The 22,655-nt window shown below is 49.6% G+C and overlaps 1 protein-coding gene across 8 annotated transcripts in view; it reads right to left on the bottom strand.

The window, feature by feature from the left end:
• Positions 1-1,989: 1,989 nt before the first annotated feature.
• Positions 1,990-22,655, bottom strand: part of KIZ (kizuna centrosomal protein) — a 113,943-nt gene continuing 93,277 nt past the window's right edge. For 4 of the 8 annotated variants that reach the window (XR_016216037.1, XR_016216038.1, XM_002710943.6 and 1 more), the window contains 4 exons: positions 15,081-15,185; positions 11,553-11,646; positions 4,268-4,311; positions 1,990-2,139 (listed from right to left, as the gene is read on the bottom strand). Coding sequence is in view for 6 of the 8 variants with exons in the window: in XM_002710943.6 (XP_002710989.3) it covers positions 2,036-2,139; positions 4,268-4,311; positions 11,553-11,646; positions 15,081-15,185 (347 nt within the window). In the remaining 2 variants the exon portion in view is untranslated. Of the gene's footprint in view, positions 2,140-4,267; positions 4,312-11,552; positions 11,647-15,080; positions 15,186-15,786; positions 15,836-19,482; positions 19,576-22,441; positions 22,608-22,655 lie in introns of those variants that run through there. The other 4 variants (XM_089307366.1, XM_089307367.1, XM_089307369.1 and 1 more) reach the window with 3 other exon arrangements.

Here is a 22,655-nt window from a genome sequence, read left to right as displayed (position 1 = left end):
GAAAGATTTATTTATTTGAAAGGTAGAGTCTCTCTCTGTCACACACACACACATATATATATATATATATATATATATAGAGAGAGAGAGAGAGAGAGAGAGAGAGAGAGAGAGAGTCTTCCATTCAATTGTTCACTCCCTAAATGTCCAAAACAGCCAGGTCTGGGCCAGGCTGAAGCAAGAAGCTAGGAACTCCTTCCAGGTTTCCCATGTGGATGGCAGAGACCCAAGTACTTGACTTTCACTGCTTCTCAGGTGCATTAGCAGGAAGCTGGATCAAAAGTGGAGCAGCTGAGACTCAAACCAGCACTCCAGTATGGGATGCTGACATTACTAGCGAAAGCTCAAGGTGCTGTGCCACAGAGCTGGACCCTAGTTTTTAAAAAGCTTCAAACCACAACGTGTGTGTTAACTTTGTTTTTCAAGCTTTTGTTTTGTTGTCCATTGACCCGTGTTGTAGTGGACATTCCCTGCAGATAAGAAAACCTGGACTGAGAAATCTCATTCTGGAAGATGACCTTGACAGGCGGCCACTGGAAAGAACATTCCAGCAGGATGACTGTTTTCACTGTTGCTGTTGAAACCTAAAGAGCTGGAATGCAGAGATGCTGCAGGCAGTGGAACTCCAAGGGCTCCATCTGAGTGCTTCTGTAAATGCACGCATTTGCAATCCTCACTCACAACGGGGTGCAGTCGAAGCACAGGAAGCACACCGGAATCCCTGCACTCTAGTGTTTCTAGTATCTTTCCCCCTGCTAATTCAACTTCCCAGTGGGGTTTTGTACACAGAGTAGAGCATTGTTTTCATAAACAAATTGATACAAGTACTTTTTTTTGGCGAAGCAAAATGTTAGCAACAGATTTTCTGTGTAGTGGACATACTTAAGAACCTGGATTTGTCCAAGTCTTTTAGAATAGTTTGGATGAGTTGGACGCACCAGGGCCGAGCACGTGCGTAAATCTACACTTTGAGTAGATTTTTCCCCTCATGGGCATGAGCTCTCCTCCCAGAGTTGGAATGATAGTTCTCCATGTCCTAGAATCGCAAACATTAGGTATCAGTCATGTTAATCACAGATATCGTAAGGCAACAGAGAAAGTGCTCTGTCTCCTGGTGGTAAGGAGGACGTCTTCACGCAGTCCTATTAGTCATCACATCACTTCGTTTTGCTCTGTTCCTTTATTTTTCCCTTCCTTTATAACATCAGCCCCTTGGTAACTGATTTCTAAGAGTTCATTTATAATTAAGGATGTCAGTATTCACACACTGTAAATGAAAAGTTATTCCTTTTAGGTTACTGTGGGGTTTTATCTGTGCAGAAGTTACACACTGAAATGTAAGCACATTCTGTTTATTAAAACAAAAAGAAAGATTGTTTGGGCTATTCTGGGCCCCTTGAATTTCCACATAAAATGTAGGACCAGGCCGGCGCCGCGGCTCACTAGGCTAATCCTCTGCCTAGCGGCGCTGGCACACCAGGTTCTAGTCCCGGTCGGGGCGCCGGATTCTGTCGCGGTTGCCCCTCTTCCAGGCCAGCTCTCTGCTGTGGCCAGGGAGTGCAGTGGAGGATGGCCCAGGTGCTTGGGCCCTGCACCCCATGGGAGACCAGGAAAAGCACCTGGCTCCTGGCTCCTGCCATCGCATCAGCGCGGTGCGCCGGCCACAGCGCGCCGGCCGCGGCGGCCATTGGAGGGTGAACCAACGGCAAAGGAAGACCTTTCTCTCTGTCTCTCTGTCTCACTGTCCACTCTGCCTGTCAAAAAAAAAAAAAAAAAAAAAAAAAAAAAAGTAGGACCAGCCTGTGAATTTGGTCGCGCCCTGCAGTTATCGCTCTGCTGCTTGATGACGCATGACTGACATGACCATGCTAGCTCAGATCCACGCCATCAATCCTCCCCTGCATCACAATGGGGCCCAAGTTTCCCCATCCAGTGACTTGAACACTTAGAAGCACATGTTCACTTTCGACGTCGCGGATGAACACAGGGTTTCAGTTTGTCTGAAGACTTTATTTCCAACAGATGTTACAGTGTGTTAATCATAAAAGTCATCAAAATCATCGTTGGACGTGTCACAGTTTCTAGGGCGTAAGGCAGCTTCAATTTCTGAGTTGCTGTCATCCGACTCACCCCAAAAGACTGCAAGAGAAAAGCAGACAGCTCGTTAGTGTGCACGCTCCGACCCGGAGTTTACGGCTCAGCCCAGCAGGCCTGGTTAACTGGTTAACTGGCTAGCACCGGCCTGCAGGGTTCCAACAGGGAGCCCACATGCCACGCCTGGGCGGACACCGCAGCGCGTGTCAGCACCGCACAGGTTCCCACGGCTCACGGCGTGCTCCACACACAGAACACTCCCTTGTCCCTTGCGGTGTGCTCGTCTCTTCACCACAGGTTAGGGGTTTCAGACTGGGGCTACCTGGGGGGCTTTGTCAGGCCTGACACTGTCTCACCCCGGCTACTCCTCCATTTTATTTATTTATTTATTTATTTCAAGGATAGAGTTCCAGAGAGAGAGAGAGAAAGAGAGAGAGAGAGAGAGAGAGAGAGAGAGCATGTGCTTTTATCTGCTGTTTTACTTCCTAAATGGCTACAACAGCTGGGGCAGGGCCAGCCCGAAGCCAGGAGGCAGCAGTTCCATCTGGGTCTCCCTGTGGGTGCAGGGCCCAAGCACTTGGGCCATCCTCCGCTGCCCTCCCAGGCTCATCAGCAGGGAGCTGGACAGGAAGTGGTGCAGCCGGGACTACAAGTTCCCGGCATTGCAGGTGGTGGTTTACCCTGCTACGTCACGGCTTCTCCACTTCTGCCTCCCTCTGGTTATGAGGGCAGGGAGGGGGAAGGGAAAGACAGGGTGGAGGACAATGCAGCAGACGTTCAGCGTGGGGCAGGACGTGGTACACACGGCTTATGTGGGAGGTGCTCCTAGGACTGTGGGGAGAGGGACGCAGGGAAGAGAAGACGCCAAGAAAGGGTGTAGGGTGTTAGTGAGCAGGGCTGCCGCGGGCGGCTGGGGCTCAAGCCTGCAGGGACCCCTCTGGGAGGCTGTGGAACTCTCCTCACACTGTCCCAGCAGAGCACAGGCCCCCCCACCTGCCATCTGCCAGCTGAAGGCTGCTCTGAACCCAAGGCATCAACTCTGGCACATCTTGCTGCCCTGCGAGAGCTGAACACGCCCCTGCGGTGTGGCCAGAGACGGCCTCACCTGTGCATCGGAGCGGAGGGGACCTCCTGGGGGTCTGACAGGATGTGGCAGGGGCACCAACAGCGTCTACTCCCCAGACAACCTGCCCGACTACCAAAGTCTACACGGCACACCCGCCATTGCATCGTCGCATCAGCCTGGTAGAAGAGGTATCACCGTCTCCATTTTGTTGAGCAAGCTGGGGCTGACAGAGGTTGGACGGGTGGCTGTAGTAACAAGGGTAATGGTGGCCACGCTGGGAGGCCCTGCTGGGGCTAGAGGTCAAGGAGACAGGGGCTGAGAGAGCCCCAGCTGGGAAGGGGATGTGCCGCAGTGTCATGGTGGAAGGGGGTTAGGGTTAGTCTCCCTGCGAGCCAGGTGCTGAAGGGTGGACAGGCACTCCCCAGGCCGAGGAGGAGGGAAAGAACTTCACAGAGAAGAAACAGCATGAGCAGAGGCACTGAGGCACAGGCTGTGCGTGCCCTGGGAAAGCTGGTCGTGGCTAGACCCACGGAGCAAAAACCTCTGGGAGGAATGAGCTGGATGGCAGCCCGTATGCAGCCAGGCCATGAATGGAGAAAAGTTTAGGCGGTACCCCACAGGCCCTGGTAGCCCCTGAGCAGGAAGGGAAGAAGGGTCATGAGGCTTGCAATGCCAGCAGCAGGGTGGAAGACGGATGGGATGAGGGAGGGTCCGGATGTGAAGAGAAGCCATCAGGCTTCCTACAGGCCCCCGGCGCACCAGGAGCAATGGGTGCTCCTGCGGGACAGCAGGGAGGATGGGGAGAGGCAGGCAGCACCGCGCAGGGAGAAATGCCGGAGCTGGGGAGGACTTGGAGCTGGCAGCCGGGAGCCCTGTAAACTAAACGGCTCTGCTGCTGTGGTCCACGGCTGCTGGGTGGCCCTGGGCTGAAGACCTGTGCCTCCAGGGGCCTCAGATCCCACCCCAGGGAGATCTCAGGGCGTGTTTCTGGGATCACGGGCCCACTTCCCAGTCCTCACACGGGGGTGTAGGAAACTCCCATATGTCACAAACAATTTTTTTTGGTTGAACTGCAGATGAAATCCAGCATGCAGTTATTTCTCTTACCGTTGGACTTCAAGTTGGTGATCAGGTTTTTCTGCTTTTCACCCCTGTTAAGATAAAAAAAAAAAAAAACTAAGTCCTGAAAAAAAAAAAAAAGCCACCAGACCGTTCTCAGTACTTTTTCAATGAGCATGTTTGGGAAGAAGCACCATTATTCCCCAAAAGGCCAGCAACTTCATTTACTTTCCAGATGTTGAAAGCACACGAGAATGTGAGCACCGCTGTGGCTGGTGGTGCGTGTTGATGCTTTCTGGGAGTGTCACCATGGCAACAGCAGCAGCAGCAGCCCCCGTGTGGCCCCCTCGGCAGGCCCCGCCGGGTCCCCTCCATCCTGGGTGTGCCAGGCGTGCACCCGGCGTGCGCCATGCGTGTGTGCACAGCAAGCGCTGGTCCCCCTTCGCCACCACCCCTGTGTGCAGCTGGGCTAACAGTGAAATGCCTGGAGTAGGGTTCAACACATTAGAACGCAGGGAGATGTTGGTGAGGGAGCTGACACACACAACAATCCCAACTGCGCCTTCTGTCCACTAATCGCCCATCTCCCATCAGCTGTGGAAACTCGGCTGCGTGCTAGAGGGGAGAGGTGGGTTCCAAAAATGCCGGCAGGGGTGCTGAGAGAGGCTAACTTGCCACCTGCAGCCCAGGTAGTTAACAACTACAGCGAGTGGGTAAGGCTACTGCCTTCTGCAGGGACAGACAGCACAGGCAACTCTGGGCTCAGCTTTGAAAGGTGGAGAGGAGCTCACAGGCTGGACCTGAGGGACAGCACATGGCAGGATGGGGCAGCGGCAGAGGAACAAGGGCATGGTGGCAGGTGAGCTGGGGCCAGGCCCCCACAGCCTGGGTCACTTCTCGGAGTTCCATGTGGTGAGCTCCACCGGCCTCCTCCAGGGGGCCTCGCGGTCCACACTTCCCTCCACAACCAGGCTCAGCAGCCTCCCGGCGCCCCCTCCCACGCCCAGCCAGGCCCTTCCTCCCCTCTCTGCAAGGGGCACAGCTGCCCCTCCAGCAATGCCATGCCCCGCTCCTCGGCTCAGCCACAGCCAATCAGCCGCTCGGTCCTACCACTGCTGCTTCCCTGAGTGGAACTCCCCGAGTGGTTCTACTTTCCGAGTGTTCGGCATTTCCCGCTGTGCGGCCGCCTCCCTGGTCAACACGCCTGGATCTCTGCAGCCTTCATCTAACTGGTAGCACCCGCAGCTGTGCTATCCCCAGCCGTCCACTTTCCACTCAGCGCCAAGAACCAGCGTTCCAAGACACAAATCCAATCATGCCCCTTTTTTGCTTGAAATTCCTCCATACCTTCCCATTGCTTTCGGGCAAAAAGACCTAAATCCTGAGTTGTGACTTCAAGGTCCACTTCCAGATGAGAGGAGCCAAGGTCAGGCTCTCCTGTCATCTTCTCCACCCCCACCCCCCACCCCAAGCCTCAGTCGGCATCAAAGTTGCTGTTCAATGTACAAGCCCTGGCCCCGGGGGATGGGGGCTCCACTGAGGCCCTGTCCGCTTCCTCCCACCGGGGCAGGCCGGTGCTCAGTGCGCAATGAGTGAACGACCCCCACTCAGCACAGGGCTCTGCTTGCAGGCTCTCAATTTAGTAACTGGCATCATGTAAACCAAACTGTGCATTACATGCCACTTCAGAATCAGGTCGTTCCCAACTGTGAAGAAAAGAAAAAATCCAGAAACGCTCCCCGCACCTCCCTCCTCCCCCCCAAAAAAAAGGGAAAGAAAAAGAAAAGGAAAAGCCACATACAACGCTGCAAACAGGGCACATGAAAATCACATATGCAAATCGTGTTCCGAGTCACTCAGCGGGTTCCACTGTGGAGGCGACCATGAGGCTGTACCGCATAGCGGCATTGTGGGCAACAGTGAATTCCAGAAGCCACGTCTCCAGGGAGCCACTGGGACCTGTTTTTTCTGCCTGTCCCCTGGCTAAAAAGGGTGGCTTTGGGAGTATTTCAATCACAGGGAGCTGGCACACACTCTGTGAAATGTGTGGGAAGTTGGTGAGGCCGAGAGGAACAGCGTGAGACTTCCTGCAGACAGACAACGACCAGGAGCTGAAGTTGCAGGCCAGGGAATGTGGCCACCACACGTCCTCACACGTGCTGGGACCTGCCTCCTCCCTGATGGCATGAGTGTACTGTCTCTATCGTGTATGGCACAGAGGCTGGCGAAGGGGCTCAGCAGAGCACGCAGCAGTGAGGGGTTCAGGCTTCGTGGACCACAAGGGCTGTCACAGCGGCTCAGCTCCCTGGCCGTGGCATGGAAGCCGCTATGCATGACGTGTAAACTGACATGCACGGGCTGGTGTGCATTCTGGAACACTCAGGATGGGGGAGAGGCAGCAAAGCTGCCTTGGCCAGGCCTTCCCTGAGCGAGTCGGCAGGGTAGTCAGTCTGTAGATCATTCATTCGTCCATGCATTCATTCATTCATACACCTTCCCAGCAAATACAAAAACTGCCATAAAGGGAATAAGTGGGGCTGTGGTAGAGAACAAGTCAGATTCAACTCTGCCATTAAAAAAATTATTTGAAAGTGACAAAGAGAATGAGGGAGAGAGATAGAGATCTTCCATCTGCTGGTTCACTCCCCAAATGGCCACAGTAGCCAGGGCTGGGCCAGGAGCCAGGAACTCCAGCTGGGTCTCCCACACAGGGGCCCAAGTACGTGGGCCATCATCTGCTCCCGCACCAGGCACATTAGCAGGAAGTTGGACTGGAAGCGGAGCAGCTCAAACAGGTGCTCCCATTTGGGGATGCTGGCATCGCAAGCAGCAGCTTAACCCGCTAGGCCTAACACCAGCCTCTTGATCCCCAGTCGTGAAGCACCCACACTCCAGGAGGGAGACAGACACCCTCAAACAATAATTGACATAGGTTAAAAACCACAGAGCAAGGTATGGCAAATGGCCTCTATGCCTGCACCAGTTGATGACAGAAAGCAGCCATGGCCGAAGCTGGAAGGGCGTGGTGACAAGCTAGATCTCATGCTGAGGAAAGCTTTAGAAGGCCAAGTTCAACCCTGAAAGCCTACAAGGCATCAGCCAGGTGCAAGAGTAGGGCCAAAGGGCGGGTGCAGATCCCATGTAGGTACTGGTTCTAATCCCGGCTGCTCCACTTCCAATCCAGCTCTCTGCTATGGTCTGGGAAAGCAGTAGAAGACGGCCCAAGTCCTTGGGCCCCTACTCCACATGGGAAACTGGGAGGAAGCTCCTGGCTCCTGGCTCCTGATCAGCCCAGCTCCGGCAGTTGCGGGCACCTGGGGAGTCAACCAGCAGATGGAAGATCTGGATCTCTCTCTCTCTCTCTCGGGGGTGTGCGGTGTGGCTGTGCCATGCTCAAGAGGCTGGGGGCCTCAGCAGCCTCCGCGGGAAGTCGCAGCAGCCAAGTGAAGCCCCTGAGCCTGGCCCTGAGGGAGGCGGGCTATAGAGGAGACCTGGGGGCCGACTGCCGGCTGTAACCAGCGCACTGGCTCTCAGCCCTACTGCCAATAGAACTGGGCTTCACGAAAACACACCCCAGCCCAGTAACAAACATGCTCAAGTGCTGGCACCTGGAGGCAAGTCAGTGGGGTTTGGCAGTGGGACTCCATGGCGTTGGGGACAGCGAGGGGCGGCTCCCAGCGGAAAGTCTCCTCTCAATGCCATGGGCTAATTATAAGACTGAAAATAACCAGCTGATGAGAGGACATGTTCCCTGGGTTCAAAATTCTAAAAATGTTAATGATTTTGACTGTCAGCTGTAATCAATGTCAACATTTCTTAAACAGCATCTTCGGCTTGAATTTGCCTCCGAATACTTCTGTTTCTGAAAAATAGGAGGCGAAAAATAATCTGGAAAGGAAAAAGAAGATCCGGATGTTCGTGCCGTCAACTGTCTGCTAATGCTACTCTGAAGTTTTAAAGCTCCACAGGGCTGAGGGTTTAAATTTGACAAAGTTTGAGCGCCCCCTGATGGTTTGTCTGGAGTCCTACAGCAGACGTTATTTTTAGCTGCCGGGGCTCAGCTTGTTAACTTCTTCCCTTCACGTAATCAAACAACTGTTTTCTCGTGCTCAGTGCGGGGGCGGGGAGAAGGTATGCAGGCTTAGGATAAGAAATGTGGAGTAGGAATTCGCGAAGTCGGTAGAATTTGGGGAGAATGCAGATTGGAGATAGAGGTGAGTGCTTTTATTTGAGAACCTAAAGGACTCCCGGGAAAAAACCATTTTTATTTCGCTGGACTGTTCTTTGCCATTTTTATATTTTCTTAGGGAAATAGCCTAGGGATCAGGCGAGAGGAGCCGCTGCCCGGCCCCCACCGGGTCATCTGCTGCAGGCTGGCGCCCTCCACTGGCCACGCCCGCGGCTGCAGGGCGGGCCCCGAAGGCCACCCACGGCGGCCCTGCCCGAGCGCGGTGCGGGTGACTTCTGGTACCTCTCCCCCAGGCAATGACGTGTCCTTTTGGTAAAAACGTTCTCTTGGTCCACCCCGGAAGCCAGAGTTCCGAGGCAGGCTCCAATGAACTGAAGTTCCAAGGCGGGCTGCGAAGACCTACTCCGCACTGAATAGATGGACCCGGGAGAGTGCTGAGCGCTTCCTGGGGAAGGTAAGGCGAGACAATGTTTGCAGAGAGGAAGCTCCGGCATGCACCCCCGAACAAAAGGGAACAAGTGGTCTTTACTGGGAGAGCAGCTTCCCATTAGGACTCACTCCTTCGGACATTATGCCTTTCATCCCCACTCAACCACAAAATGATTTTGCTGAAGCAAATACAATGGCGGGGGAAGATTTACACGGAAAGAATCTTTAATAATAAACTGTTGCCGATCTGCCTACTTGCCCGTGATTTATAATACAATAAACATCGGCTTCTATTACGGCGCGGGCACTGAAGCCGCTGCTCTGAAAAACGCAATATGAAAGCGCCGGGACCCCGCCGCCATCACAATGAAATGAGCATGTACAAATGTGCTAAGAGTATCTCTTTGCATCTTTTATAGCTTGTGTGTATTAATCTGTAACGCTTATTAAGAAAGTCATTGCTATGCAAAGCAGCACCCAATCCCTTTCTCTGGCTTTTCAACAGAGCGCACTGTTTAGCCAATAGGACGGACCCTCCGGCCCTCATTCTGCATTCATCACAGGCAACATTTGCACAATGTATCTCTCAAAGGCGGCTGAAAAGAAGGCCTTAATACTCATGTAAACAACTGCAAACCAATTACTTAATGAATCAGGCCCACACATAATGAGGTGCAGACAAAGAGCTATAAATGCATTTTTGCGCCCAAGCCGCCGCTTTAAAGTAAAATCCCTCAGCTGTAGTTTGGGCTTAACTAGCACATCATAATTATTGTCTCTAGGACATCAGAGGGAGCCATTTTTTTTTTAGGTCCAGCGGGGTCTTTTTTTATATTATTATTATTATTATTTGCTTTTTTTTTTGAGGTTGCTCATCAGCTCACTGACAAAATAGAGCAAAGAAGAATTTTTAAAAGTGCTACAGCAGCACTGCACCGGTACGTTTATTCTCAAGTACTGGGTTTCGAGACCACTTGTAAAAGCAATAAAGCACGAGCAGTGACTGCAGTAAGTGTGATCCTTAAATGTAAGCCTCTGAGAAACTCCAGTGACGCCACGCACACGCAGCACAACCCGAGCTCGCCAGAGCCCCGGGCAGGGATCAACACCAAACCCAGCGCGAGAACCAAACACCAAACGGCCGCACACAGCGCGCCACACTCGCCCACTCGGCGCCCAGACCTCTCCATCACCGGGTCATTATCGAGTGTCTGGATCCAAGGCTTCCTTGAAGATGTGTGTGTGTTCTTAAAGGGGGTGCTGAAATTACTTCTAATCTATTAGGAAATTAATTTCACAAAGAAATAAGACTAATAACAAAAGCCTTTTGCTCCTCAGTCTGAAGGGAGAGAAAGTTTGATTTTAGGTTAGTGAAACACAGACAAGATTCAAATGGGCAGGCTGAGAAAACGCTCACAAAAGCTAATTGCTTTCTGAACACATTTTCAAATTGTCCAAAGAACATATGTAAAGAAAACTTTAAGAATTTTTTTTTAGTGGAGACAAAAAATCTTTACGGAACTAAAGGGATATATTGTTAAGCCAGATGGTAACATTAAGCCCTGAAAACTCTCTGTAGAATTCACTGGCTTTGGAAATTTCTTTTAGGACACTGAGAACTTGAACTTGTGGTATAACTGTAAAAATACTCTTCTGTCCCATTCATCTGTCCCATTCCTTCAAACACATGGATGAAAACCCGGGCATTAAATAATAATTTCTGACAATTAAATGAATATTTTAGATGCATATCGAGTTTTTAAAGGGAAGAATTTAAAAGAACTAGTCATTTTCAATATATGCCAGATCCTACCTAACAATACCGTATTGTGAAGTTTTTACAGATATTCCTTCATTAGAAAATACACTTCTAGCTCAAATCATTTTATTTTATGGAACACTGTATGTCACATTAGAAATGTACAGTTCCTGTTTTAGCATTTCACCCGGATGTGATACAGTCACTTAGAAGACACCGCTGTAATGAGCAACGCTGAAACCTGCTTGCTGTGCTGTTTTAGAAGATATTCACCTTAAAGCAAAAAGGTAGGTATTTCACCAGACACTTGTTTACATTCCCACCTATAAATTCTTTTAAATGACTTGAAATCATGGCACGATTAATGTTTCACATGGGCAAATTCAGTGTACAATTCACTTATCGTGGCCCCAAAACTTACAAGAAATGCAGCAATTTAACAACTGGGAAAAGATAAATTTTGTTCCTTATGGAAAATAAGCTAGGAAGTGTCGCAGAGAAGGTAGGCACAATCTAGCCCACCTCCCTGGAGAGGAGCAGGAGCATAAAAGCGAGCGTCCGGCGTGGCTAGCATCAGCCGTCTTGGAAAGAAGGCACCTGTCACTTTATTTCTTTGAAGGCCTGATGTGTTCGCTCTGCCCGCCCCCGCCCTCCCACCTCCATTGTGTGGTCTCTGAGCAGGCCCACTGCAAGCAGCTGTGGGCGCTAATTTGTGGCTCACTGAGGTGTCAGCTGAGTCTTAAACCAAGGAGACAACAGCTGCGAGAGACAATGCTTGGCTCTGGCGCAAACATTTTCAAAGGTACGCTAAAGTTTCCACTGTTATTTTAGATCAACAAAAACCCAAAGGATAACCCTGCAGCCGTGGCCCATGGTGTGCAGTCGGGGCTGCACGCACTGTGTCCTGACATCCCCCGTCTTGGGGCTGCTCTTCAGAAAGCCCTTCCAGACCTCACCTTGACAAAGGACTTCCTTCACAGGACAGCCCAGCCTCCGCAGCCATTCTGTTGGCTGGCTTTGTCTTGAGGGTGCTGCTGTCAGCGTTCACACCTGGGGAGAGAGCACAGGCCGGGAGGGTGAGCACTGGCTGCCAGGCAGAAGGGAACAAGATGTGCAGAAGAGAGGCCTCACACAGTCCGGGAAAACCAAGGCGAGCGGAGGAAGACGCTGGGGGAACCGCAGAAGGCAAGTGAGCTTCAGAGCAAGGCCCGACACGCTGGAAGAATACCGAGAGGAGGTGCAGGTTTCCTCGGATACTTCCACGGGAGCAACGAAAGGCAAAACAGAAAATCACCCCAAAAGCTCTCCTTTAACTGACCAAGATGTACAGCTAAGTACATGGGTGTCTACTGTGGCACAAAGCACTGGCTAATTCGCATGGTTATGACACAGGACAACAATGGGGTCATCAAGATGAGGGGTGCTGGGCTCCCCTAGAGGCAGTTACCCACCCGGGTGGCCTTGGCACTCCTCTGCCAATTCTTCTACCTTCCGTCCCACCAAGGAGACTGAATCTCCACTGAAAACCATCACGGCCATTCCTTAACTGGCCTGAAAAGGGAGGAGGAGGACGCACAGGCCGCCTCTTTCCCTGGAGCCAGGGGAGCTGGACAGTCTCCATTGTGCTCCCGGAAGGCAGAGCGAGCCCTGACTGCCGCCTCTGGGGCATCCTCAACCTCGGATGTTTCTGTGATGGGCCTGGTTCTGCACTGGCCGTCACCCGAGATCCTAGGCAGAGATCTTGGCCAAAAGCATCTGTAACCTGCCTGCCTGCAGGTAACCCTTGCGGTCGTCCTTAACAGTTTCCGGTGCCCGTATTCACTCAAGAGTCTTCCTGTGTGGCAAAAGGACATGAATACTAAGGCTCGCAGTTCCAGTGGCTTTTCTCGGAGCCAGGCCTGGGACAGAGACCAAAAAAACCTCGGTGTTCAGAGTACACGTGCCCACCACCGCCTCTGACGGGGCTTGCTCTCTGCGCTCTCCACTTCTCTCCGGAGCTCAGAGAAGTTCCTAAGAGTGGGGGGAGAGCAGGGCTGGAAAGACACTGAGCGAACATGTCAGTGAGGTCACCGTCTCGCTTCACTGCCTGCAGCCACCATCAGGAGCGCTTGCCTGATTCTACAGCTGGAACATCTGGAACCTGGTAAAAAGCACATGGTGTAAGCTTTAGGGTGCAGTGAGGGACTTGAAACTAGTGGCGCTTGAATGTCTAACCTTACAAGTTCATAAAATATACGTTCATTCTAGTATATTAATAGTAGCATAATTTTTGATACAACAGTCAAGAGATCTGACTTACGCCAAATGTAATCCTCTTTTGCTCTGGTCCAATGAACTGCCTGAAAGATACTTACCCAAACCAGATTTGTGGTGCTGTCTTCCCAGCTGTGTGTCTGCTAGCCAGCTATAACGCTCCAAGCCAGGAATCACTCTGGGGACCTCATTTACAAAATGAAGAGGTTGGCTACAAACTTTCTAAGATTCTGTTGGCTCCACTGTGAAGAACTTGAAGGTGACGAAAGCCAAGAGTTTACAAGTGTTGGTATCTCTCCATCAGGACGGAGGCCCTGTTTGATACCTCAACAAACTGCACTGTCTCCTGTCTGTGGAGAATAAATAGCCACCTCAGAGGCTGGCCCTCCCATGGAGCTTTCATTTTCAGGCACTGTGTTGGATTTTTTTAAAGAATTATTTTATTTATTTGAAAGACAGAATTACAGAGAGAGGTAGAGCCAGAGAAAGAGAGAGAAAGGTCTTCCAATCTGCTGGTTCACTCCCCAAATGACCGCAATAGCCAGAGCTGAGCTGACCCGAAGCCAGTTGCCAGGATCTTTTTCCAGGTCTCCTACGTGGGTGCAGGGGCCCAAGGACTTGGCCATCTTCTACTGCTTTCCCAGGCCACAGCAGAGAGCTGGATCGGAAGTGGAGCAGCTGGGACTCGAACTGGTGTCTATATGGGATGCCGGTGCTGCAGGCTGGGGCTTTAACCCACTGTGCCACAGCACTGGCCTCATGGACTTTTAACCTGTAGTGGCTCACTGGATTCTTAAGGCAACCAAAATAACTGAATTTTGCCGCAACCAACTCTACCACTACTAGCACCAGGAAATAGCTCTCTGAATACAGACAGCTAAGTCTGATGCACTCTAAGTGTCCCTTGAAAAATGTCTATATGTAGAAGACATGTATGCAACAACTGGGAAATCTGAATATGGACAGGAAATTATGTGACAGTAAGGAACTGAGGCCAGTGTTGTGTTGTGGTACAGTGGGTTAAGCTGCCATCTGCGACACCGACATTTCATATGGGCAGTGGTTCAAGTCCCAGCTGTTCCACTTCTGATGCTAATGTGCCTGGGGAAAGCAGCGGAGGATGGCCCAAGTGCTTGGGCCCCTGCTACCTACACAGGAGACCTGCATGAAGCTCCTGGCTCCTGGCTTCAGCTTGGCCCAGCCCTGGCCGTTGCAGCTGTTTGGGGGAGTGAACTGGTGTATGGAAGCTCTCTCTCTTCCTTAATGCCCCTCCCTGTCTCTCTGTAAGTCTGCCTTTCAAAGTAACAAATCTTTTTTTTTTTTTTTTAATCCCTGCTCACTCTGATGGATGAAACTTCGGCAGGGTGATTCTAGTCATTAATGTGCACGTCTGTGTTAATCTACTTACTTTCACAAAGAGAGCTGAGGTAACATACTTCTTCAGAAGTGTCAAAACGGGCCACTGCTGTGGTGCAATTGAGGTCCAGTTCAAGTTCTGGGTGATCTGCTTTAGATCCAACTCCCTGCTAATGTGCCTGGGAAGGCAGCAGAAGATGAACTAGATACCTGGGCCCCTGCCACCCATGTAGGAGACAGGATGTAGTTCCCAGCTCTTGGCTTCAGCCTAGTCCAACCTGGCTCAGATCTGGCTGTTGTGACCATGTGGAGAGTGAATCAAAGGTTGGAAGATATCTCCCTATCTCTTTGTCTCTCTCTCTCACCCTGCCTTCCAAATAAATAAATCTTTAAGAAAAAGTTATAATATAAGGAAAAGCACTGAAAGTAATACATGTACAATAACAAAATATAATACAACAAAGAAAATAAATAAAAAAATTATAGAAGGCAGGAACTCAGCCTTCCAGAGACTTACATCGAAACAACTCAAAAGCCCCCACATTCTGGTGTTGGGGGGCAGGCCAGACAACACTGCCCCTTTGATGATTAAGAAACCAGGAGACAGGAGAAGGAACTGAGATGACAGGGGACCATCATGACATGTTTGGCAGAAGCCCCAGTCTGGGACCAGCACACAGATGGGCAGGGGTGGGGGTGGGGAAGGGGGAAGATGGTGCCTCCAAACAGCTGCTTGCTAAGGATAAAACAGCACTAGCTGTCCATGACCTGGTCATACCTTGCTACAAAGCAAAATCCAGAAGCCTTCAAAGAATGCCTGGGCCCAGTTCTGGGCCAGGAAACTGACGTCCAGTGCAGAATCCACCCTAGCTTACCTGATAATGGTGGCACAGAAGCATCTGCCTTCTGAAATCTGTCTTCAGTTTGCTTTCTGTTATTCTGAAGGGTAGACATCTTCAGCAACTGGTAGACTTTTGTTTCTATAGATTTAAAAAAAAAAATCATAGCAACACTGACTTTCCTACTGTCCAGAGAGAAGTTTCTTCAATTCTGCCTAAGAGGTAAACACTTTTCAAATGCCTGCAAGTTAACTTTTTGACTTACCACTCTTTAGAAATTCTGAAAACAAACAAAAAGCAATGCAGCTCAAAGGCAAGCTGTATGAGTCTATTTGAGGCGGCTGAATTCGTCAATCCGTTGAGTGGGTCTGTGGACCAGCATCCCAGTAAAGTGGGTTCTCTTCCCCCACAGCCCTTGCTTATGGCTACAGGAATGAACCAGGAGGGACAGCCGACCTCCCCAGTGGTCAGGGCACCTGGGAGTGCTCCCTGTCCCTCTAGGAGAGGCTAAGTGAACGGTGAGTGAGCCAGGAAGGGTGGCAGCTGCAGGACGAGCTATGAGCCCCACTAACCAACGGGGAGACAGACACCTGCAAGGAACAAAGCCAGGCGTCCAGAGCCATCAGCAACAGCTTGGACTAGCTTCTGTCCACAGGACGCCCTTGGCCTGGGGGGCTTCTACTGATGTCTGCTGCGACACTGGGGAAGACCCCTGGGAAAGCAGTCAACAAACATCAGGGGAAGGAGTTGCATGGTACAGTCTTCCTCACTACCTTACATATGAAGGGCACCTGAATGGAATAAGGAGAGAATTAGCATTGTGACATGGAAAAACAAAACCGCATCCATACTTCCAATGCAGATATCAAAGGATTTGTGCTGGCAGCACCAGGAGCGGGCAATCGGCTGCATTCTTGCTTTTGCTGGCTCAACTTAACTCAGGCAGGAGCCCCTTATTTCTGGATTAAAACTTCCACCACAGTGAAGAATTACAAATGGAACTTACCTTGCTCTACTGGGAATCAACCAGGTTAAAACTGAGCATTTAAGATGAGCATCTACCTTACTTTGGAATATCTGATGCTATGTAATTAACACACGTATAGATCAAGGACTCAACTCCTAGGCAACACTTTTTGACATTATATGTCTGAGTATTTCAACAAATTTGTAAAGAAAACAATAGGGGTAATGCAGGCCTAAGGGAAAACATGTTGTTTTACTTAATGTGCGTATGTGCTGTGTGAACCCTGGGGGATAAAGCATTTCCAAGCAGTGGGATGCCTCCAGTAGGAGGCGCTGTAGTGTTCTCTGTTTGTGTTGTGAGGTGATTCTGAGAGCGGGAGGTATTACCAAAAATCAGTTTCTGAAATTCTGAAGGTAAAGAGTCATTATAAAACAGGTGAAAATGTCCTGTTTTTTGATTTTATAAAAACCGACCCAGAACGTTTTTAGCCTTCAGGATCCAAGTCCAGGTCTTAATGACCGTGTGCTATTTCTGCATCCAGTTAAGGAAATGGTCAGGGAAAGCATACTGAAGACAGACATCAAACAGTGGCAGGGACTGGGGGTTGGGGGGAGGAGCAGCTTCTTGATAAACAAAGGCTTCAGGGCTGGAAGTGGGAGCCAGGGTTGGAGCCCCTTCCTATTGTCTCAGCCTTCAAGGCCGCCCCACGTCTGCTTCCAGGTGACCAGTGGCCTTGCAGGGAGACGGGCTCAGCCTTTCTGGCCCACTCAGCCAGAGCCGACCCCTTCCGGTCAGGCTCCTTAAACCTTCTGTGGCCCCTGCTCCCCAGCACAGCGTCACGGACGGGGCCCTGCAGAGTTATCATCTGGGAGGCAGACGCCTTGACCTGAGAGGTACAAAAAGGCTGAGGCTGCTATGCACACGTCCCACCCCCAACCCACCGCATGCTTCTTCCCATGGCTTCAGGGCAGAGCGAATGTTCAAAGGTACATGGATGAACTGCTTTCAGTTGGAGGAATAAACATGAAATGGGGCAGGACCACAGACGCCAAAGCCCTGGAGGGGTGGAGGGGTCAGCACGTGCTGTGCAGGCAGACAAGAGGAAGTCTGTATGGAGCAGGAGTCATGTCAGAGCTGCAGCTGATCTCTCCATGGCATGTATCATGCTACAGTTCCAGGCAGAACTGCAGCGCAAAACAGTGTGAAAGGGCTGGTGGATCCAGATGGGAAAGACAAGGTTTGCAAGGGTTGGTTAAAGGGGAGATAGCTTGCATAAACAAGTCAGGACACAGAGAGGTGGCTTCATGACCACAGATCGCTACAACAGACTGGATAGGGTGGGGCTGCGAATATAGGGGTCTTCTGGGCCAAACAGGCACCACAGACAAGTGACACTGGCAAGGTGTATCAAGGGAAGGGAGCACAGCAGGACATCCTGGAGAGCCACAGGGGGCAGCTGATCCTTGGCTGGGGTCAATGGGTGCCAAGTGGGGAAAGTGGGCATGGTCTTGCTAGACTTCTGCCTCGTTCTTTTTAAAGAAAACCCTGCACAGGCCAACCAGAGCAGATTTGCAACCTGGATGTTAGATAGCAGTGAGCATTTTTTTTTTTTTTTTTTTTTTTTTTTTTGTGATCACTAAGAACAGTGCAAGAACACTCAGGGTAAAATGCAGCCGAAGAAGACAAGCAGATGTCAGCTTTCGCCTCAAAAGAGCTGGATAGCCACATGGGTCAGGTTCCAGGCTCTCAGGAGGCAAGAGCATATTTTTTGCTAAGGGCTCTCAAATGACTCAGCCAGCCTAGAAGATTTGGCCATGATGCCAATTTCATGAAGCCAAAAGGTAAGGAGACAGATTGCAGGGTTTGTGCCAACTCAGAACCAGGCTTTTTTTTTTTTTTTTTAAGGAAGGACAGTGATGGATCAGTTAAAGGCAAAACTGTGCTGCCCTGCAAATTCAGTTATCAAACAAACAGAGAGACAAAAGAGCAAAAGGAATACATCTAGAAGTTGGCCTGCTGTAAATAAGGTAGGGACCGGATTCTCAGATTCCCAAGGGGGACATAATTTAGAGAAAGATTCAGTGACCCTCAAGTCCGAAAATGTGAGAACCGGGTAGCTGCTTAAGACATCACGTTCTATCCTCTGACTTAGAACTTCAGGGAAACACCCCTCCCATTAGTAACACTAAGCTTCCCCAAAACCACGTAGTCATGAAGATGGTCAGATACAACAAATATGTCTAAGGCATACAATTATTTTCACTTGGAATGTTCTGGTAACACAAACACACAGACACATGCTCAAGCTTTCAGTTTTGAATTGCTCAGTCAAGCACCTACGACACAGTCAAATCTGTGTCAAGATTTCATTTAAAAAGTAAAAAATAACGCTGTTGAAAGCATAAAACAAGCCCCAGGGGCCAGTCCTGTGCAGCAGCAACTCCACGGGGTTAAAATCCATCCCTGGCTACTATTTCCAGGCGGATGACACAACGGAATAAATGTATTTTCACCTACTTTGTTACATATGCTGCCCAAACCCAGTCTCTCTGCCTGCAAAATGCTGACGGATCACTGGGACTGTTTTTTTTTTTTTTTTTTCTTTTTGATATACGTTTTGTGTCTAGAAAATAGAAACAGCTAGAGAAAGAAAATGAAAACCTGCTGAATAAAGGGAGGTAGGAGAGAGATGATGCTGGAGAGAAGAAAGAAAAAGCCTCAACTTCGTATCTTTTATTCTCTTTTATATGCAAATGTACACCTGCTAAAATACTTCTAAATCTACAAATAAAAAGAAAAAGAAAATATCTGATGAACAAGTGCTTTTAACAACCCATTACAAGAGCCAGATAAACGAGTGGTTCACCAGCCTCTAAGGGGTGTCTCCAGGGCAGAGAATCTTCCACTGCATCTGCAGAAATCCTTGGGGGGGGGGGGGGAGTTGAGCCCGGAAAAAGAATCACAAAGGGAGATGCAAGCAATACTATCACTGCAGCTCGGGGGAAAAAAACGACCTTGGACTGGTGAATAACTGGGCATCTCTGGATATGGAGGGTAATTACTATTCCTATGTGAAGTGTGCAGAAATTCTAAAATCAAATTTGAAAAAATACTTTCTGTGCACAGGATTTCCGTTACTTTTTTTCTGCATGGTACTAGATATGTTGCTGATGCTGCAGGCCCAGGTTTCTGTGAAATACAATAAAAACGAGATGTATTTCTTGAATCATTCGTAAGGTAAACATGATCACTGAAAATCCAGAAATCATTTGTCTAGTAACCTGCTCATCTGCAAGTGAGAAAATAGGCTATCAGTGCTTTTGCAGTTCTGAAGATACTGGAAACTCAGCTATATTTAAGCATTCTTTTTAAAAGGTCAAAAGTGTATGTGAATGTGAGGTGCACAGGTTTGGATCCAAATCACTTCTCACATCCAGACTTCCGTCAATAAAATCCACTCCAGCAACAGACCTGGGGCTGCGGATTCACTGCCAAGGTTTCTCTGAGCTGAGACAGGGTGCTGATGCATAAGAGAAACTTCCAATCCACACACTTCGCCTCGAGCTGCTTCATAAAACGGAGATTACATCAGTCTTAATTTCAATAGAGTAACTCAACAGTTCAACCTGAAAGCAAATCCCAGGCTCCTCACTGACCTTTCACGGACATTCCAAACTGCAATGGAATCAGTTTTGCTAACACTGCTTCCCATGTAAACTTAAAACTGCAGTGCTTGCCACCAAGTGACACGGGTCAGCTGTGGGAGGTGAATTTTCAACTCTCAAACTCAAGGGACCTTCTTACCTTTTCAAAGCTTCAGAACTCTGTCAATCAGAAAGCTGTATTTTATTGGTATAAATAGCTTTTCCTAAAGTGACATGTTCAACAATATGTACTCAACAACTTAAGTAATGAGAGGAGTCAGATATAATGACAATATTAACATTTATCATCATCTATAGTAGAACCTAATGACTATACAAGATGAACTGGGTGCTAGAAATGTAAACTATAAATAAACTCCTCACTCCCTGAAGCTAGGATAGCGTTCCAGCCAAAGGTCAGGTCTCCCCAGAGCCTAAGAATGCAATTTAATTTGGAAACGGGACTTTTGTAGGTGTATTAGTTATGGATCTCAAGATGGAATCATTGAACCCTAAGTTCAACAGCCAGTGCCCTCTAAGTGGAGCAGATTCAGAGACCCAGAGGAGAAGGAATGTGAAGACGGGGCGCTGCCATAAGCCAGGAGCCACCGGAGGCTGCACAAGGCAAGGAAAGAGTCTCCCCCAAAACTGTCCCAGGGAGCAAGATGCTGCTCACATCCTGGTTTCCAATGTCCAGCATCCAGAACACAGAGAATACCTTCCTGTTGTCTGAAGCTCGTGCTGCTTTGTTATAGCAGCCCAAGGAAAATAATGTATTGCCCAGCCCCTAATTTTATTAAAATATCTAAAGTCTGACCTCTTCTCTCTTTCAAGCTGAGTCTCACTTGGAGACCCCTGCTCCACCATTCTGCAACCTGGGAAATCACCTGGATGTCCTAGAAACTGCTCGGGCCTGGGTCCACCACCCCCCTCCCCAGGTTCTCCCAGCATTCATGAGTTCATTTCCTTGAATGCTTTTATGAAAGCATCCAATCAACAGAGCTCCTGAGACAGGTGCCTTTTCTTCCTTAATTACTACATGAAGTACCGCCACCACCCCGCAGCGTAATGAGGAATTGTCTGGTTGCTTACTGTAAGCCGCAGGCCCCATGACTGCGGCCCCAGCAGGCTGACCATGCCCTGCAGACTGCCACGCGGACTTTCACGGGCAGTCGGGCAGCGTTAAGTGTGGTGATTCCCTTGGTTTTGCACAAGCTGGGGATTCTCTTTCTCAGGCCCAACAGGTAAGACGTCTTTACCGACTCCTGTCAATAAAGCATTTCTGGGACAGACGGGGAAGCATATTCCTAGTAAAGTCTGAGTGCAGGAGGTGTTATGCCACTGGGTTCTGGTGGCCCAAGTTGGTCGCTGTAGTCTTTCCTCCCAGGATGAATCCAGTCACCAATGGTAACCTGGCCATTGTGTGTTTCCTGACCTTTCCAATTTGCTGTAAACCTCAAGCAGTTATGTTTTGGGAAACGCTGCCTAGAACTCCAAGTAGCACCCTGAAAATCTACGCTGACCTCCTGGAAAGATTCTAAATGGCTGTCTTAGCATGACCTTGAATATTCCAGGCTCCCAAAGAATATCAGTGAGGAATGGCACAGTCAGGCAACCACTTTCAATACAGCTTGACCAACAGAATTGGTGTCAAAAGAATGAGAGGCTGAATGGACATTCTTAGAAGCTTAATCCTCTTGAGATAAAAGCCGAGAGCCCTTTTCACATGGAGCTTAAGGAGATGAGTTTTGCCAGGATGGGCACGTGGGTGGGAAAAGTACTGGTGGAGTGAATGGCTGAAAGAGACAGTATTCTGGCCTGAATCAACAAGCATTTAAGGAAACTCTGTAATATCCCCATTTTTATTCATTCATGGACAAATTAAGTGTCCACTATATGCCAGATACTGTGTTGGGTGCTAGATTTCCTTTTTTTTTTTTTCTTTTTTGACAGGCAAAGTGGACAGTGAGAGAGAGAGACAGAGAGAAAGGTCTTCCTTTTGCCGTTGGTTCACCCTCCAATGGCCGCCGTGGCCAGCGTGCTGCAGCCAGTGCACCGCGCTGATCCGATGGCAGGAGCCAGGTACTTATCCTGGTCTCCCATGGGGTGCAGGGCCCAAGTACTCGGGCCATCCTCCACTGCACTCCCTGGCCACAGCAGAGAGCTGGCCTGGAAGAGGGGCAACCGGGACAGAATCCGGCGCCCCGACCGGGACTAGAACCCGGTGTGCCGGCGCCGCAAGGCGGAGGATTAGCCTAGTGAGCTGTGGCGCCGGCGGGTGCTAGATTTCTATGACATTTAACGTAAACTGCATCATCTGCTAAAACTCACTTCACACTGAAAAGTCAGTTTAATGTGAATACAAATAAAATTACCAACATCGGGAGTTTCACTTGGGGATGTAAATAGTTAAGAGGGAGGCTTTCATCATCCAAGGAGGCATCACTTTCCTCCTGGCCTGAGAGTTTCGGGGGAAACACTGACAAAGGCCCCATCACCTGTGCCTATGCATATGCAAAGAACATACAATTTATTATATACAGAAAATCTATACATTCATAGGTATCTAAATTAATCTTTGATTTCTACTTGGATTCTTTAGCGGGAGCAATTAGAATAATAAAATAGGCAGACTGTATTAACAACAACTGATCACAAAGGCTGTGGGCGCAGTTAGCTTGGTTGGGAATGGGCGCAGAAAACTCACACTTTCCAGAATGACTAACAAAGGAGATACCCTTGGAGGAACAGCCAACTCTTTGAGTCCCTCTGCCAAGAAGACCTATGTTTTGGGGTGGCAGATCCCATCAGTACAGAGTGAGAATCAGTCTCAGCATTAGAAGGAATGTCGGAGGTCTCAGAAACAAGGATTTCTTCCACAGTGATTCTCAAAGGCAGCCACGCTTCCCAGGGGTTCAAACATGTAGCACAGACGCTCAGACCTGAAAGGTACTTAACATGGTTTGGCTGCAATGAAGGTCTAGAAAGTTCTTTTGATGC

The sequence above is a fragment of the Oryctolagus cuniculus genome, chromosome 11 (genome assembly GCF_051225735.1).
Source record: "Oryctolagus cuniculus isolate XC-2025 breed Fujian yellow rabbit chromosome 11, ASM5122573v1, whole genome shotgun sequence".
NCBI lineage: Eukaryota > Metazoa > Chordata > Mammalia > Lagomorpha > Leporidae > Oryctolagus > Oryctolagus cuniculus.
This window is presented reverse-complemented; position numbering and strand designations above follow the sequence as displayed.